The following is a 17,536-nucleotide window of genomic DNA, read 5'->3' as shown; positions in this document are numbered from 1 at the left end:
TTAAGAATAGTATTTCACCAAAAGAAAACAAAGACATCTGTTTTTTTGTTTCATCACGAGCGTGTAGCAACTCAGCAGTGCCATTTGTAAACAGAATGGAAATTCTCACATTGCTTGTTCTTATTTGAAAAGTGTCATCGTCTTATCACCACTGACTCAATCCCATACCAAAACACAGACTGTATCCAGGGATATGTCATTTTTCACAGGAAGTATAATGATGATGTCAATCAGTGCCCGTCGGGGTGTTCCTTATTTACTTTTGTTTTTTGTTCCTATTCATCAACTTAAATGTACCCATATATAAACTCTAAACATATTTCAGCATATTTGAAACCACATACAAAGCATATATTTAGAACAGCTTCACATAATAAAAAAAATAGTTTTTGGAATGGCTCACTGCACTGATGTGAACCATCTTGAATCTTGCAAATAACCACAACAAATGATTCCTAGTGTGCATAACATAACATTTAGAATTTAACCATGTTAAAAACGATGCATGAAATAGCTTATTTTATCATCTGTTTGGCATGTAAGTGGTTAAGACATGCAACATCTGAATCCAACTTGTGGTCACGTGACCAGAGCGAGATTTTCATAGCGGAACCTGTAGTCTAGAAAACAGATTTGGAGAGGAATTGGGATTGAGAAACATTACAAATTAAAACATGAAGCAAGTCATATGTTTTGCGCTTACCCTGTTGCCTTGGATCCCAGGTACGCTCTAATTGTTTTTAACTGTTATTTGTTTCTTTTTTTCCTACAAAAAAAAAAACGGTGGTGAGCAATAAATCATTAGAAGACAAATCTTTTGTTTGCTATTGTGTAATATTTGCAAACAGAAATGTTCAAGTGTTCAAAGTCTGTTTTGTCTGTTCAACAGCTATAGTTACTAGGCATAATCCAGTTCATAATCCCAAAGGATCACCAGTATCATTTTAGCCAAATAGAAAGTGAAACTGTGCAATAATCAGAGCCCTTCCCTTTTCTTCACCCCTAATCATGCAATGTTTTCTCGTGGATACAGGTTTCCCGATAAAAGTTAGAGCAACACTAAAACACATTTGGTTTGTCCACCAGGACTTCTTTGTGGTCTGATAACCCAGGACGAGGTTACAGTCTTGGAAGGCAATGACCTCATTATCCCATGTCATTATGAGCCTCAGTATGCCAGCCATGTGAAGTACTGGTGTTCAACTCCACAACATAAAAAAAAAAAAATCAAGCCAGAAGAAGCAAAATAATTGCAGTAACAAATGTTACTCACAGCACTTCTAAAAGCAAGACACAGTATTTGTCACAATGCATGTAAAGAACAAGCTGCTGAAAATATATAAAATGAAATAAAGAAATGACTTGATGATGGGTTTTGGATTTCCTAGATAATAGTGCCTTATTCTGACTTTGTGGCAACCGAGATCTCCCAAAATTCCCGATGGCCATCAAGCCACTGGCTGAAGCTGTTATTGTTTGAAAAATGCCAATTGATGAATGAACCTCAATTCAAGTTCAATTGTTGTGCTGTCAATTCACCATAATGGCGGCTTTCTAATACGATATGAGGTTTCGTTATTATTGAAATCTCATCTCAAAACAATATTTTTTTTTATAGCAGCACCTATGATTCAGGTCCTAAAGGGTTAAAGATGCAGACATTTTTTTTTCTCATAACACCTGCCGAGTACTGGTAGTTCGTTCCTCTTCGTTGCCCTGAGCAAAAGATTACATGTGCTCTACAAGATGAGCAACTCAGTCTCCTGAAATATATATCACTCCTAATGGAGAGAGAAAATAGTATACTGTGTTGTGATGATTGATTTTCTGAATATATAATTGATATGTATTTCATTTTAATTGAAAACTGCACTACACATGTTGAATTCTTGCAAATCGCATCCTCTTAAAAGAAGGCATAACATGAGGAATAACAATTCCAAAGAGGATTGAATGAATAATTAAGTGAAAAGATGAAATATCAATAATAAATAAATGAGTTAGAATCTAAATTAAATAGGTGAGTCTAGAGCCTCCCGCAAAATATCAGCAGTCTCTGTGGTCCAAATGCCCTCTGGCCAGAATGGCTGAATGCCGTATCTCCACAATTTTTTTTTTTTTTCCTAGCTTTGGGAGCAATTAAAAAGCCGGTGCCAGAGGATTTCAGGGCCCATGAGGGTTAATACGATAAAAGCGTATCAGATAGATACGATGGAATACTATGAAAGAACCCTTTAACTGATTCTGAAGGATGCGGGGTGCCAATGCAGTGATCTTAAAATGAGTATAATGTACTCCCACTCATTTGTCAGCACAAGAGGTGCTGAGTGCTAGAGTAGTTGTTCACTCTGTTTTTTATTTTTAGAAGATCAGAGAGCAGGGTATTGCAATATTCTAAACGACATAAGATAAAAGCATGCATAAGAACCTCTGTGTTACCTTGAGAGACTCTGGATGAAGCTGTTTTAAAGTGTGGGACAAAATGGATCAAGTATTGAATCCATAATATCATTCAAGTCACATCATTCAAAAATCACAGATGACAAACGGAATCAGCAAAAAAACATGAAACAAAAATTAGAATCTTTCCCTTGCTTCCTAATTGCACTAAATGATCAAGCTTTGTGATTCCGATTCATAATACTTTAGTTTGAATGATGCAACATCCCAATTAAAAGTGAAAAAGCAGGAAATGTGTTTAATTTGCATCATCATCCCCCACAGCAATATATTTGGAATTCACATATTGGATTTCTTTTTTAATTCCTGGTTGAATTTCATAACATGGCTGAGTAGTGATGTAAGTGAACAGATATATGATGGCCTAATTCGTACAACTTGCTTACTGATAGACAAAGTTAAAACCAACATCGCTCCACAGCCAAGCCGCTTGGGGCTGCTGCTCTGCATGATTTCATGTAACGGTTCTAATTAGTGCTTTTCACGCATAATTTCCTGGCTGTTAAATCAATTATGGAGCTCTCTAATCAACAATAGCCACCTTCAGGTACTCTGAGCCTCAGACGTTGTGGCTGCAGACCATATGTACACACCTCAAATGTGACGGTGACAAAACAGAGCAATATTATCTTCTGAATGGAAGCGCTGCATGGAAAAAAAACAAGGTATAAATCTGTTTTGATTACTGCAGGATTATTTCATTTTTCTTTCCCATTGAGCCACAATGAAAGAGACAGGACCAAGGCCAGTCTGTTTATCTGGATCATATAAATCCATTGCATCCATGACAACCAGGGCTTTGGTGGACATAAATTGACATCAAATTACACGGAGAAAGTATATCCTGCACGCTAGTATTCGAGGATATACTTTCAGTGCTCACTTGTTTACCGTATACTGTCGTAAAGTCTGAGCAATGGTGTTGCTGGGCTTCTAGTATTTATTTATTCATATTTTTTTTTCCAGTCTCTCTGTAGTCAGTGTCACTTCCAGTGCCTGCTGATGTGTTGTCAAATTTATACAATCCCTGCAAGCAGTGCCCTTTGAAAAAAGACAGCAGAATTGAAATGTCAGTCAAAATCTTTCTGCGGTTCAACCATCAGGGATTTGCCACAAAGTGAGATTTCACTTGGACTCTTCAATCTTATTAACTGTGCAAGCAACATTTTGCTTAATAGATTCAAAACACAAGTCTGGGTATTTAAGTATAAGGCATATTAAATAATTCTACACACTATTATTTTCAAGTCACTTTAAAGAGGCACGATTATTATAGTTCATAAGGAGAGTCGGTGCTTATATTGTATTTTATATATATATATATATATATATATATATATATATATATATATATATATATATATATATATATATATATATATATATATATATATATATATATAAGACAGTACAAGAGCAATCCCAGAAATAGTGAGGCAGGAGAAAAGACAAAGACAGCAACCCACAATATTCTTTAAAAGTTATTTTAATATTTAGAAATTGCAGAGCACTGTGACCTGTTCACACTACGATAAATTGGTTGATACAAATGAATGCCAATGTAGTTATTTCCATCACTTTCAATTATACACGATGAAAATGTGTTTGTACAACTTGAATAAAAAAAGACATTAATTGGTCAAATGACATTTACAACAAGGACCACAAAAAACTAAGTTTTAATTTCTGCTATTATATTTACACAAAACATACTGACAACACAATGTTTGAGCAATGCAGTTGTTTCACAGTTTCTCAGTCCATTCTGTGAATATAGTTAAATATGTCATATATGTTTCTCCATGTTGATCTTTTTAAAGGGTCAATTCAGTTATCGAATGTCGGAATTTGTAATAGTTTGACCCATCCATTTTCACATAACTACGATGTGGGTGGCGCAGTGGAGCAGTGGTTAATACAGTTCAGAGGTGCGGGATTGGATTCCAGCTCCGGATTTCCCGTGTGGAGCTTGCGTGTTTTTCCTGTGCCTGCGAGTCTCTTTCGAGTATTCCGGTTTCCTCCCACATTTCATAGACATGCGTGATAGGTTAATTGGACATTCTAAATTGTCCTTAGGTGTGATTGGGAATGCTTGTTTGTCAGTGTGTGGCCTGGGATTGGTTGCCAACCAGTTCAGGGTGTACCGCCTGAAGTCAAATGGGGTAGGCTCCAGAATATACGGTTCAGTATATATCAGATATGTAATATTCTATTTTTGCTTTTCCCTAAAACTCTGCATGATTTGATGTTTTCCATCACTGTACATATCATTGCAAATTGGTCTCATTTAGTGGGTTTGATAAATCAACACATTATTTTGTCCACTTAACAGTGGATTTCATAAGCAAGCTGCGATCCAAAAAGTAGACTCTGACTGAGGAAGACCTCCTCTGGATCTGTGCTTAATGGCCCCTCGCCACCATCGCCTGGATTCCTCCTAACCTCCATTCCTCCTGATCTGGATAGGGTCTGAATCACTTGATGATCCAGCAGAGCTTCTTTCATGCTCTTTTGTTGGACATACTCTCCCATCATGGGACACCTCACTGAGGCGGACCCAACTGGCTTTGCACGGTTTAGCACGTACATCTCATGGCCATGGTCATCACTGTACTCCTCCAGCTGTGCAAAAGTGGTTGGTCCATCAGAGTAATCATTTACATAGATAATGCTCTCTTCTTTGCTGGTACAGTAGGATCCCACTTCTTCTTTATGATATTGCTGATGACGGGTATAGATCATAACCAAGAGAAGAATAGCAGTAAGTGCTAGTAAGGAGATGCCAACAGCGATGGCCGTCTGTGTGGCCGGGCCAAGAGCACTAAAGTCCATGCTGTCTTGCTCATAAAGTGGCTCCTGGCTAACATCCACAACCTTTGGTTGGTAGAAGGAATTTGATGAGGATGAAACCGATGCGTGTGTGTTCAATTGAGGCCAGAATTGGGACGGATATGAAGATGAAGACATATTGACCGCTAAGTGAAATGTAACCCTTGCCACACCACCAGGATTCCATGCCTCGCACTCATAGCGACCAGCATGTGCTACGGTCACATTGCTGAGGAAGAGCATGCCGCTGCCCATATCTGGGTCGAAGCTGTCCCTCTCACCGCCCTCCTCGGTCCCACGCACAAGCCCTTTGAGTCCTCCAGTCTTCATCCCTCCGCTGCTGGGCAGCGCCGTCACCACTCCTCCAACGCCAGGTCGGAATAGTTCACCATTGGGCCCCAGCTCTTGGACCAAACCTCGCGGGGACAACTGGGCCTTGCCGTTGGAAGATTTCTTCCAAGTTACCTGAGGCTGGGGATATCCTGAAGCTTGACATGAGACTCTGAGGCTCTCCCCGAGTCTTACAGTTAGATGACTCGGTTCAAGTTGTACGACAGGGGGAATGCATACTAGGCTGTTTGGAGCTACCTCCCCCAGGCTGAGGTGGGAAAGGCGAGGTGGCTCCGAGCACATTAATCGACGCTGCTCGGCTGTGCTTAACAGCCGCTGTCCGTCCTCACTGATCCATGTCCTTAGCCAGCCGAGAGCACAATCACAGCGCCATGGGTTTTCTACAGAATGAAAACGGACAAGCTGTGACTAAATGAAATTTCATCGTAACCCCTTACGCCATCTAACTGAAATGTAAATCTGTTTATTCCGTTCTTCAAAGATCATATGAAGGCACCTTTGAACCTGATAATCATTTATTTTTACCAAGGAGTTACTTTTCTATATGGACCACAGAAAAACACTTTAGAAAAACCAGAAATTACTCACCTTCGTATTACACAAAAGTATGAAAATGCTGCCAAGTTTTTATAACAGTAACAGTTTGAGGCTGAAACAGATTAATTGTTTTTCCAAGGGAAAATCTAAGAGGTGATAAGAAGGGATAAACAAAGCTTCCGCTAGGGAGACTATGCAAATAACAGATGCCTTTAGGATAAATGTTGACAGGGGCAAGTTTAGACTGTCAAGGAGAACATTGTTTTATCTTAGTATTACGTCATGTTATTATGAAGAAATGCTTTGTGCTTTGGATTAAACTGCAGCAATGGCGGCACCCGTAATAAACTCATTGCAGGGTGGCCATTGTTTCCAAACTGGCAATTGTTTTTTGGCATATCTAAATCACCCCAGTTGCCTCTGACTATTCCTCCTTTCATGGATTATGTAAATCAGATTTTGATGATACAAAATCTCACGAGTGTGAAGCGCAACAGAAACAATATGAAGCAGTAATGTTAATTTTGCAGATGCTTTCGAAAATTATTTGTGATGGGTAATTTCATGACTAACAATGCGCTGTTTCTCCAAACCTGTGACTCGTAGCACTTGCAAGCTGACAAGTGGCTGGAGTGTTGAGGCTCCCAAGGTATGGAGGTGATTTTGGCTGAGATCCAGTAGAGCCAGGGACGACAACCCAGACAGAGCTTTGTCTGCCAGTAGCTCTATGCTGTTTTTCTGCAGGTGGAGTTCCTGTAGGCGCTACAAGGACAGTGCAGAAAATGACAAATGTGAATAGAAGAAACAAAAACAACAACCGTCAACAAATCTTCTCAGGCAACGAAAAATGGAACATCATGTCCTCACAAACTCACCAGCAAACCCCTGAAGGTGTTGTCCTGGACTCGAGTGATCTGGTTGTCTGCAAGGTAGAGGATCCGAACATGCTCCAGACCTTGGAACATCTCAGGGGTAATGAGATGGATGAGGTTTCCATTGAGAGCGAGCTCAAGCAACTGACCCTGACTGAGAAATGCTCCCGGCTCCAGAGCTGAAATGCTGTTATTTTGGAGGTACAGGTAATGGAGCCTGCCCAGTTGGGTCAGATCCTGAAGACGAATATGCACAATAGCATTGTCCTGGAGGAACAATGTCTGTGGGGTAGATAGGGGAAATTAAATTAATTACAATTAATAAATAGAGAGAAAGACCCAGACGCATTATTAAATTGTCAAAGAAATCTAAGTTACTCTGCCACACCGGACTATAAGACGCACCAGCTAAAACCCGTGATTCCGGGTTCAAAATTTGCGAAAAAAGTCGTGGCTTATAGTCCGAAATTTACGGTATTTGAAATCTTTTGTTTATATATGCAAACTTTATTCTACATGAATCTAAGAAATATGTGAAAAGTCCTTTCTGGTTTGATGTGATCGTCAACAAACAGCATTCAATCTTGAAAAGTTATTAATTATTTTAAATTGCTCATTACTAATAGCTAATTTTCAACAGCAAAATCAGGTGTCAGCTATTTTGCCCAAGCATGGACACTTAGTTTGCGCACGGCCTGAACATTGATTTTTATCAGTGTTTGTTCAAGATTGCAAATGGTCTCGAAAACGCTCAGCAGACATTCATCAACAGTTTTGACAGTCATCAACAGATTATCTTGTCGCAAAGAAATTTTGAACATGTTCAGAAATTGCAACCGTTTTCAACCTTGACAAAATACCAACATTCGCTACGTGCGCAAACACTCTCGGCTCAGTGCGATTCGGGTAGACTACAACAAGAAAGACTTTGACACAAAGGTTAATGGAAGGAATTATTTCAGACATGGTTTTAGCAATATTAATGAGCTGCCTTCATGCTGGGGGCCTGAACCCATTAATGTGAACACGGGCTGATATTAAACATCTTGTTGACAGATGAGCAGAGGGTCACTTTCTCTGCCGATTGCCTCTCTCTCAGGCTTATGTCGAAGATGGTCACGGTAAAATGATCGACCACAATCGTTTAACTCAAATACATTCAAATGAATCACAGAGATATCAACAGATGGGAAATCACTGGCATGTTAATAGAGGTTCACTGTAGACTGAACTTGTCCAACTGACCTCAGTGAAAGAGGGGATGCCCTGTGGGATTTCTTTGATTCCAAAAGAGCCACACTCCACCGTCAGGCTGTAGCAGCGGCAACCGGAGGGACATCCCAGAGAAGGTTGTGAAACTGAAGCCAGGATGATCAGGATGTGTGTGGACAGCCGCAAGACGACCATGGTGGATGAACAACTGAGGAACTAACATTGAGAAAAGAGAAGCATAAATTGGCTTGATATTTCTTCTGTAAAAACGACTTTATTCAAATGCAGCGAGACAAACATGAACACATCTGCATAAATATTGCCTGCACACTGATGACATGCGACTTGAGTGCACACTTTAATGAAAACCTGTGAAAGCGTCTGAACCAATTTACCCTTGTACATCTTAAATACAGTTTGCAAACCATTGGATTCACCACTTTAAATTCAGTGCAATTCACCAGGCAGTATAATGAGCAATTTTGACGCTTTTGTATGTCATCTTTAATAGATTGTCTATTTATGCATGTACTGTTGTGGTCGGGGTCCCTGATTTTCCAGTGGTTAGGATGGCTTGGGTTCGATTACTGGTCAGGGAACCATATGCACCCATGTCAGTGTCTCCCCTGTGCCGGTCCCAAGTCCGGGTGAATGCAGAGGGTTCCGGCGTAAAAACTGTGCCAAACACTTCTCATGCGAATTATCTGGACAAAAACGGGTGTTTCGCTGTGGCGACCCCCTTCAGGGAAAAGCCGAAAGGAGCCACCACTTTTGTGGTCGGGGGATGTGCATAAAATGGCCAAAGAGGACGAATAAATAACTAGATTGGGAGAGCTGTTCCACATGTCTAAGAAAAGGCCAAAAGCTATGATAGTGACCTTATTAAAGGTGAGATGAAAAACTTTGCAAAGACCTCTCTTCGTCTCTTTAGTGCATGCAATTTTTTACGGTAGCATTAAGACATACAAATAAACATATTAATTTTTCACAATATATATATATATATCTATGTCAAGGACAATCACGGTGCCTCCTGCATGCTCCGTTTATAGAAAATGACAAGAGCTGCTTTGATTGGCAGCGAATCAAGTTGGCTGTGCTCACGCCCACAACAGCACAAAATGCCCTTTTTTTGAGTGTGCCCACTTGCACAGGTCCACAAAAATACCACAGCTTAGTTTAGTTTGTGCCTACAAAGACCTTGCTTCACACTGTCCACAAAAGTAGAGCCTCAAGACTCATCATATTCATACTCATTAAAATGACATTAAGCATGTCTTATTTGTAGTTGGGTAATAATCCAGAGGAGCAATGCAATATTGTAGCCCATATTTCAGTCTGACAACACTGCACTATTAAGAGAATGAGCAATGAACTGTATGCTAATATGTCATGTTATATTTAGAGACCATTTATGAGGATAGCCTGGATTGAGTACTCCATTGTGGTCTAATATCAATAGTTCAGCCATCAGAGACACTAAAGAACAAAAGCAGCCAAGAGCTCTTGGCATATGAAAAGAACGTATCGTAATTGTTGGAAAGACAAAGGACAAAAATTGAATTTTAAATATGGCCTTGGACTGCCATTTAATTTTTTCAACATTTTGCTCTGAGAGAGAAAGAGCGATTTTAATTGCTTTGATTCACAATGAAAATGTCACAGGGCGATCAGAGAGCAAAGAAACTTTCGCCCCAGGCTGAGAATAGACACGGAAAAGGATGTATTCTGCCCGATAGAAGTTATTAGGAGCAAAACATCACACAGAGAGGTAAATACAGCTACCACGTTGTCAGGAGAAAAACATTTGAATCTCCATTGAATTTCACTTTGTGGAGTATGCACGTTTTAGAAACTAAATTGTGAGTGCACACCGCCTCTCACTAGTCAGCTGGGACAGCCTTCAGTTATCCATGCCCCTAATGAGGACATGTGGAATAGAAATTGTATGAATGCATGGCTAGACATCAATGCCGACGACATCCTGCCAGGCAGAGCTTTTGGATTTAATTCCGCTAGTTTTTTCACTCTTTATGTTCTCAGAAAAGAAATAGATAACAAAAGTCAAAAAAGAATGTTCAGTGACTTGCCTTTCTAAATCAGCAGTCCTTGACTCAAGTTTTTTTTTTTTTTTTTTGCTCATCTGTTCTACAATTGTTTTGACTTTGTTTTTTTTTTGTTATGCTGATGTTGGGATTTCACTGGTGAGAGGTCAATTTGTTCATTTCAATTCCAGTAATCCTCTGCGGTACAGGCGTAATCTGCACAATCAGATGCTTGTTAGCTAAGCCGCTCTCAGCGCTGTTGATGTTTTCACAGAGAGGTCTCTGTTGTTTGCTTTGAAAAATGAGGTCAACTGTATCTCCCAGCCGACAGTGTGAAAATTTAAAAGGAGGATTTGAGCTTAATGCTGTGTACTTAGATCTGCATGTTTAAAAGCAACCACTAGAGCCACTCTCAGATGCTGAAAAAAAAAAATCGAATCAAAACAGCAAACCAACAAAGGACATCCATTTATTTTATGTACATGCATCCTGAAAAAATGGGTTCGAAATACAAAAAGTCCTGCCTAGCTACAAAAACAGATATGCTCAAACCTCATTGAATAAAGTACGAAGATAGCGCGCTTCCTAAATTGTGGACCAAAAATCCAACAATCCCAACGGGCAAAACAAGATTTTGTATTGGACTACTGAAAAGCTTTGACCTCCTATTTGTCATCACATCTTTTTACAATAATTCTTCTGTCGTGGCATTTTTAATCAATATCACAAATAACCCCCAAAAGAGACTAATTAAACACACTTGCATTACCAAACAGAAGTTTTTGACTTATGTTCTTACATGACAAGGCATTTCATCTTCAGATTCAAATGTTCTTTAAATTTGACACGTTAGCCTGCCAAATGATTGTACTTCTTGTTTTTCAAATGTACAATTATGCATTCAATAATGACATGCAGTGAACATGCAGGAAATTGAAGCAAAAAGTGTGAGAAGTAGGAAAAATGTTGACGTTTCAAAGTGCAGCTAACAGCCACAGCGCTTAGGGCAGAAGCTAAGTTCACGTATTGCCGCTGGTCAGCCTCATCTGTTGTTATGGTAACTCCGACAATAAAGGGAGAGTGTGTCTTGCAGAATCAAACATCGAGCGCTTTCTCTGTGAGCTTAGGCAAAAAGCTGCATTGAAATACGAGCTGTCATTCCACAAAATTACTCACAGGAACCTCAAGTCTCTGATGACCGGGAGACAAATTACAAATTCTGAAAGTCTCCATCATTTCTCCATTCCTCATTTCTGACCTCTTTCTTTTCTCATCGCTTGTCCTTGTGGCCTGACTGACAGGTCCTAAATCATTTGTCTCACTGCGTCCTTTTGTCCACAAACACACGAAGGTCAAGGTAAGCTGGGACGACACTCTGGCCCAAACCAATAATAAAATAAAATAAAAAGTCCCACTTTGAGGGATAGTCTCTACCATAAACACAATAAAAACATCAACCATGTGAATGCCCATCAGCATGCAGCACACATTCAAGGCAGCCTGTTACAGTTTGACTGACGGATCAGATAACACCTACACCCACACACATACACCCACACATGCTGTTTATGCACTTGCACGCCACTAACAGCCAACATTATTCTTCAACACAAATCAGATCCAAAAGCGATGGCTAAAGACACAGACATTGGTAGGTCAATGGTCAAGAAAGCCCTGCTCAGTTAACAGCCCACCATTGATTTCTTTTCTTTTCACACTCTGACAAGCTTGTTGCAGACATTGATTTGAAATTGCCCCTGTATATCACTATATGTGCTAGTGAGAGAAAAATGAGTGTTTATTTAAATACAAAACATATCCGGTGCTAATGCTTAAGTCGGTGTAAAATCCCATTGACATGCTAATGAGAAATAGCATCAATGTCAAGGAGTGGTATTCATTCAAAAAACAAATATTCATACTCACACACACAAGCACGTTGTCATGACAACCCGTCAACCAGTGACAGAGATGGGTTTTTTTGTTTTTGTTTTGGGGGGGGGGAGTTTACAACCTTATCTGGCTGACAAGAATGATAGTATGCAGCAATTTATAGTTATTGACACTCACTCACAGTTGCAGGAAAGGAAGAAAACAGCAAATTGAATGGGTACACTGTAGCAGAAAATCTCAGTTACAGGATGTAGTCCAAGACAAAAGTATGAAAAACGATTTGTTTACTTGTACATTTACACGATGTATACGAACAAATAAAATAGTGCAAGTCTAGTGGTAGTATGGTAAAGTAAAAGCGCATCCTTGTTGTGTCCCCTGAGGAAGAAAAAAATGTCCTTGTGATTCAGTATTTGCATGGACAAAAGCTTTTTTTTCCCTTGAGTCTGACTGGCAGATGAAATGACCTTCACTGTCCTTACAGAAGGGATCATCAGCAAAGTAAGTTTAGAAAAGTTAATAACCTTCATAAATCCCCACAGTTCAGATGAATGTAGCAAAAAGTATGTAAAATCTTATATTTTATGCCTTACAAAAAAAAAAAACTATTGTTGGTACTGTTGCTTGGAGACTAGCTGCAACGAGGGAAGAAATATCATTTTCCATGATTTAAGTTGTTTTATTTCCCATGCATAGAGGGTGCTTTATTTGCACCAAACAAATACCAAAAAACAATTTCTTCTACATCTGAAAGGTAATTCCGCAAAATCTGTTATTTTGTACAACCCCAGTTAGGCAGCACTGTTGCTTGAAAAATGATTATCCCAAGATGGCGGACACCTTAACATATGATCTGGCCAATCATTGGTGTATATGTCTATGTTTTCACTATATGTTTCTAAGGAGATAAATGGTAAAATGTCAGTTATTCAACTCGGCAGCCATGTTTTCCGCAAAACCAAATCTTAACACTGTTTGCCTCTTTTCAAAATTGATTTTTTTCACATAGACTAACATTAATTTTAAATACATATCCCTTGATTGAAATGTAACCGTCATGACCTCCTGCTCTTTCTGACACCAATATTTCTGTTTAAATGTCAATGTCCCAAACATTCTCCCACATACAAACACTGTTTCCAGTGTAAATGTCAAGGATGATTGACACAATCAATTAAAGCAATTTTCATATGTCGCTTTGTAGAATTTCAACTATATATTTATATATTCTTCTCACTTCATTTTTGTCATTGGACTTGCGCACAACTGTGTCTGTCCCATTGTGTGCCCGTTCTTTTCTGAGCAGCAGCATTTCTCACTGTAATTGATGGATAGCATCTGACAGGTTGGAAGATAGATGAAGGGAAGTTACATCATCCCCCTTTGTGAAGCACAAATATCCCTTTCATTTTCTATTTCGTTTAAGGCATTCACACCTAACAATTAAAATTTAACTGATTCTGTTGAAGATCAAGCATTATTATGCAGTTTCATCTGGCTGAATCTAAACTGTAAATATGCTTTATTTTATGGGCTCTCCCTTTCACACCACAGTCGTTACTCAAAGAGAAATCTGAAGTGTGTGCAAATTGTGTCCGAAAATGAAATTGAAAACTATGATATGATGCAGCATTTCAGTTAATAGCGAGTGCATGGTACTGTGCACGCTTGATGACTAATTGTACTTTCATGGTAACATGACAGCAGCTGCCAGACATATGTTAAATAATATTGTCAACCAGCTCTGTGTGCCTGAAATGGTGAAAAGTACCATTCTTCCTCATGTCGTTCTTATTGGAGATGAGCTTTTCATTCCTAAGTCTTCAGGGATTCGGTTTGCCATACACAACATCTGACAATTATTTCAGTCATCATTGTCTGGCAGAGCCCCATGAAAAATGTAAACATCTGCAGGCATAAGGATTCAACTTGTCTGCTATACAAATCTGTTCATGAGACACCACCACCAATCCCTCCACCCCTTTGCCATCTCTGAGTTACAACAAACAGACTCCTATCCCAGGGACTGCTGTTTTGCCCCATGTCCATGTTTCGAATAGCAATTAAGCAGAGTCATATGCATACCCTCTGTGACAGTGGCCAAGTATGAGCTGCACTTAATGCTGAGAATGAGAAAATATGACCTTCGAGGCAGAGCATTTGCTTTCCCTTGTGGGTTCTGAATTGCAATTCGGCTCCTTCTGCATTTAGCTTGTCATAGCTTTTTAAACCTGTCACATACACTGCATTGTGCACAACACTAAGTTTCTGTACTATTACTGCCCCATTTGTAAGACATTGTTGTCTTTAAAGCAAGCCACCAGGCACAAATGGATTTGTGCTAAATGGATGAAAAAAGTTGATGTTTGCTTGTATTGTTTTTCTCATTTTCTTAAGAGTAACAGAATTCTAATAAACTTGCAATTAGATCACATCAAAAGGCTTTTTCTGTACATCAACAAAAATGTTCAATATACTATATACCCAAGTATTGGGCATAAAGGGAACAGTTTGGAACTCTTCAGGGTTTGAGAAGGTTGGTGTTTTTGCAAACTGAACTAATTTAATACCAAAGGTAGAAGAGTCGAAGTGGCATGTACTCTAAAGGTATTCTTGTCTAACTAGTTACTATAATCAATAATTCATCATTATTTGTTTTTCATTTTTGTCACTTTTCTACTACTCCTTATGTGATAGTTGTCACATATACAATAATAATAATAATAATAATAATAATAATAATAATAATAAAAGAAGAAGAAACACGCATAGGCTTCATACACATTATGAATATAAAGGCGCAAAAAATATGCACATATTACGTGTCCACCGCAAGTTTTTTTTTTTTTTTTTTTTTTTTTAAAATCGCACTGTCGCACTTGACCATGCATCCTGCTACCATGCAATTGCAACCTACCAATTCTCCGCGTGCAGGGGTCCTCGCTCTGGACACTTAAACGGCGAAAAAGGCATCAGACATTCTAAAGAAAGAAAGAAATCCGTGCATAAATCACTGTTATGATGGCCGAGTTGGCGAATGTATTCCACACAGTGCGAATTCGTCCATAGGAATTGGACGCAGGGAGTAAGAAGCGCCAATGCCGGACGTCAGTGCTGGTGATGGTCGATTGACTCTTTTTACCTCCCCTCCTCCTTTCCCCCCTCTCTTATCTCGCCCACTGTGTGATATTATCTTCCAGCGATAACGAACATAACTAATGCTTTTGTGTTGACTTAAATGTTCTATCCCTCAGTGAGAAAAAGAGAGAGTGAAAGAGAGAGGCGAGCGTTATTACTATTATTTTCTCATTCATTTTAAAGCACAGATTTATGATCCACTCAGCCTGGAGCGTTACTCCCCGGTTGAATTTAAAACAGTGGATAATCGACGCAAGGAGCTGAGGAAGCGTGCAGACATCCTGCAGTTGGCGCTGTTTTTATTTCTTTCAATTATCGTTGTGTTTTATAAATGAAATGCATTGTATTTGGAGAAAAATTGTGTACCCCCCAAATTTAAGGCAAATCAAATGTGCCGCTTGCAGCATTAAATGCAACAATGGATACACTATTACATATTACATACAAACATGTTTTCTTTTGAAGAAAACAAAAAAAACCTTAATTTGAGATATTTCCAACTCGGGCACAAACTACCCGGGAGGATATGCAAAATTTAACTGCTTGGCTAAATTGATGGGACTGCAGTCCAGAACTCTGTTCCTCACAAACACAACCTTTGAGCGCAGCAAGATGCAGCTAAACCCTCTATCATGCTCCTAATATAGTAATTTAAATGGATTTTTCTGTGAATGTTGCATTTCAAAGAAATACATTTTCCTCGAGTCAAACTCTTAAGACAGTAGTGTGCCCTTCAATCATTTTTCCATTAGTTCACATGGCCATCAATGCTCCATTGAGAGACGGTCCCTACTGCACAGTCATTTTGAGCTGCATAATCATTATGCGGTAGTTTTAACCATATTCAGCCATTTGATCAAAATAACAATTTTTGAAAGAACATGCTAATTACGCATCAGTTTAAATAATCCTATAGTTAATGTGTTTCAAGGCATTGAATCAATCGGAGCTAGATTGTTCTGGCAACCAAAACAGTTTAGTTGGGATAGATTCAACGCCCTGACAATGAAATTACTTTTGATGAATGAGAACATTCGTAAGCATTGATCAAAATATCACAGATATTATTCAGAGGCTGCTTTGGCTCATTGTAAATGGCGGCGGTCAATTAAAGAACAGTGACGGGTTCTCAATTACATTCCAACAGAATGCTCAGGCTCGAAAGGTTTCGCTCGCTTGAACCTAAAATGTATGCTCACTTATGTGTTACAGCCCCTCCAAATGGTTTGGAATTTTGCCATCAAACCATTTGCGAGGAATTAATTAACCCATTATAGTGTTAGCGCTATTGTAAAGTGGCACTGCTATGAATAACCACATTTCCATTCATTGTGGTCTTCACTGTACATACATAAATATTTTTTTTTTTAGCAGCTGGTTTGATGCTTTGTTTGAAAAGGTTTCCTTGCCTGAGGCGTTACAGCTGGTTTCGAATTTTGTCTTGTGAAGTTAAGCATGACACGGTGTGTGAGTTCAAGCTTGATGTTAATGAGCTCCTCCTACGCCCTGGAGTTTGTTTTGACCCACATCAGTATAATTAACATCAAATGTCTATAAGACAGTCCTTTCTGTTCACTGTCTGACTTCACAGAAGCAGCATCCATTAGTATTCTCGTATTATATGCAGAGGAAGTCTCGTCAACATTTTATTTGCACATACAAATATATTGGTCCATAAACGCGGGTAACAAGTTTGTGTTTTCCATTGGTTATATAAGTTGAATCGCTTTGCTGTTAGAAAGGGACAGCTAAAAAGTCTTTATTGCCTATTTTAAACTTTAAAATCTGCAGGGAGAGTGGCGCATTGCATCCATTTGCTAAACTGTCGAGCTGACGAGCTGAGTGCACTTAAAGTAGTTCCATTCCTTTGTGGCCATTCTTAGAGAACAAAGGTAGTCAGGTAAATGCGTTTAGATGGGTGTGTATGTGTGGTTGAATCTACAATACCGATGGTTATGTATAGTTGGACCTCTGAAATGGAATACAATTTCGTCATAAAATTGTTGGGAAGGAAGGAAAATGAGTACCTTGACAAAGACGTCGAGGAGAGATGGTTTTATTTCCCCCAAAATTTTGCTGGCTCTTCCTGCATTGCTTCTCCTCAGTCTCCTCATGTCCTCGATGGGATTTGTGGTGGGATGAACTGGCATGTAAACAGAGGAGCAAAGATCTATTAAACTGTAAATACACAAATGAGAT

The 17,536-nt window shown here is 39.1% G+C and overlaps 1 protein-coding gene and 1 long non-coding RNA gene across 2 annotated transcripts in view; one reads left to right on the top strand and one right to left on the bottom strand.

The window, feature by feature from the left end:
* Positions 1-567: 567 nt before the first annotated feature.
* On the top strand, positions 568-1,366 carry LOC148387653 (uncharacterized). Its single transcript, XR_015862494.1, has 2 exons — positions 568-723; positions 1,087-1,366. It is a non-coding gene; the product is annotated as an uncharacterized LOC148387653 (long non-coding RNA).
* A 2,580-nt stretch (positions 1,367-3,946) lies between these two features.
* lrrc24 (leucine rich repeat containing 24) overlaps positions 3,947-17,536 on the bottom strand; it is a 63,554-nt gene continuing 49,964 nt past the window's right edge. Inside the window, exons 3-8 of the mRNA XM_088397417.1 lie at positions 17,365-17,480; positions 15,117-15,180; positions 8,295-8,469; positions 7,053-7,331; positions 6,771-6,939; positions 3,947-6,020 (exon numbers count right to left, since the gene is read on the bottom strand). Coding sequence (XP_088253543.1) covers positions 4,786-6,020; positions 6,771-6,939; positions 7,053-7,331; positions 8,295-8,469; positions 15,117-15,172 — 1,914 coding nt within the window. The 5' untranslated portion in view covers positions 15,173-15,180; positions 17,365-17,480 and the 3' untranslated portion in view covers positions 3,947-4,785. The remainder of the gene's footprint in view (positions 6,021-6,770; positions 6,940-7,052; positions 7,332-8,294; positions 8,470-15,116; positions 15,181-17,364; positions 17,481-17,536) is intronic.

This window comes from Syngnathus floridae, chromosome 14, assembly GCF_059516105.1.
Source record: "Syngnathus floridae isolate MCC-2025c chromosome 14, RoL_Sflo_1.0, whole genome shotgun sequence".
NCBI classification, from domain to species: Eukaryota; Metazoa; Chordata; class Actinopteri; order Syngnathiformes; family Syngnathidae; genus Syngnathus; species Syngnathus floridae.
Note: the sequence above shows the minus strand (reverse complement) of the source record. Positions and strands in the feature narration are given on the sequence as shown.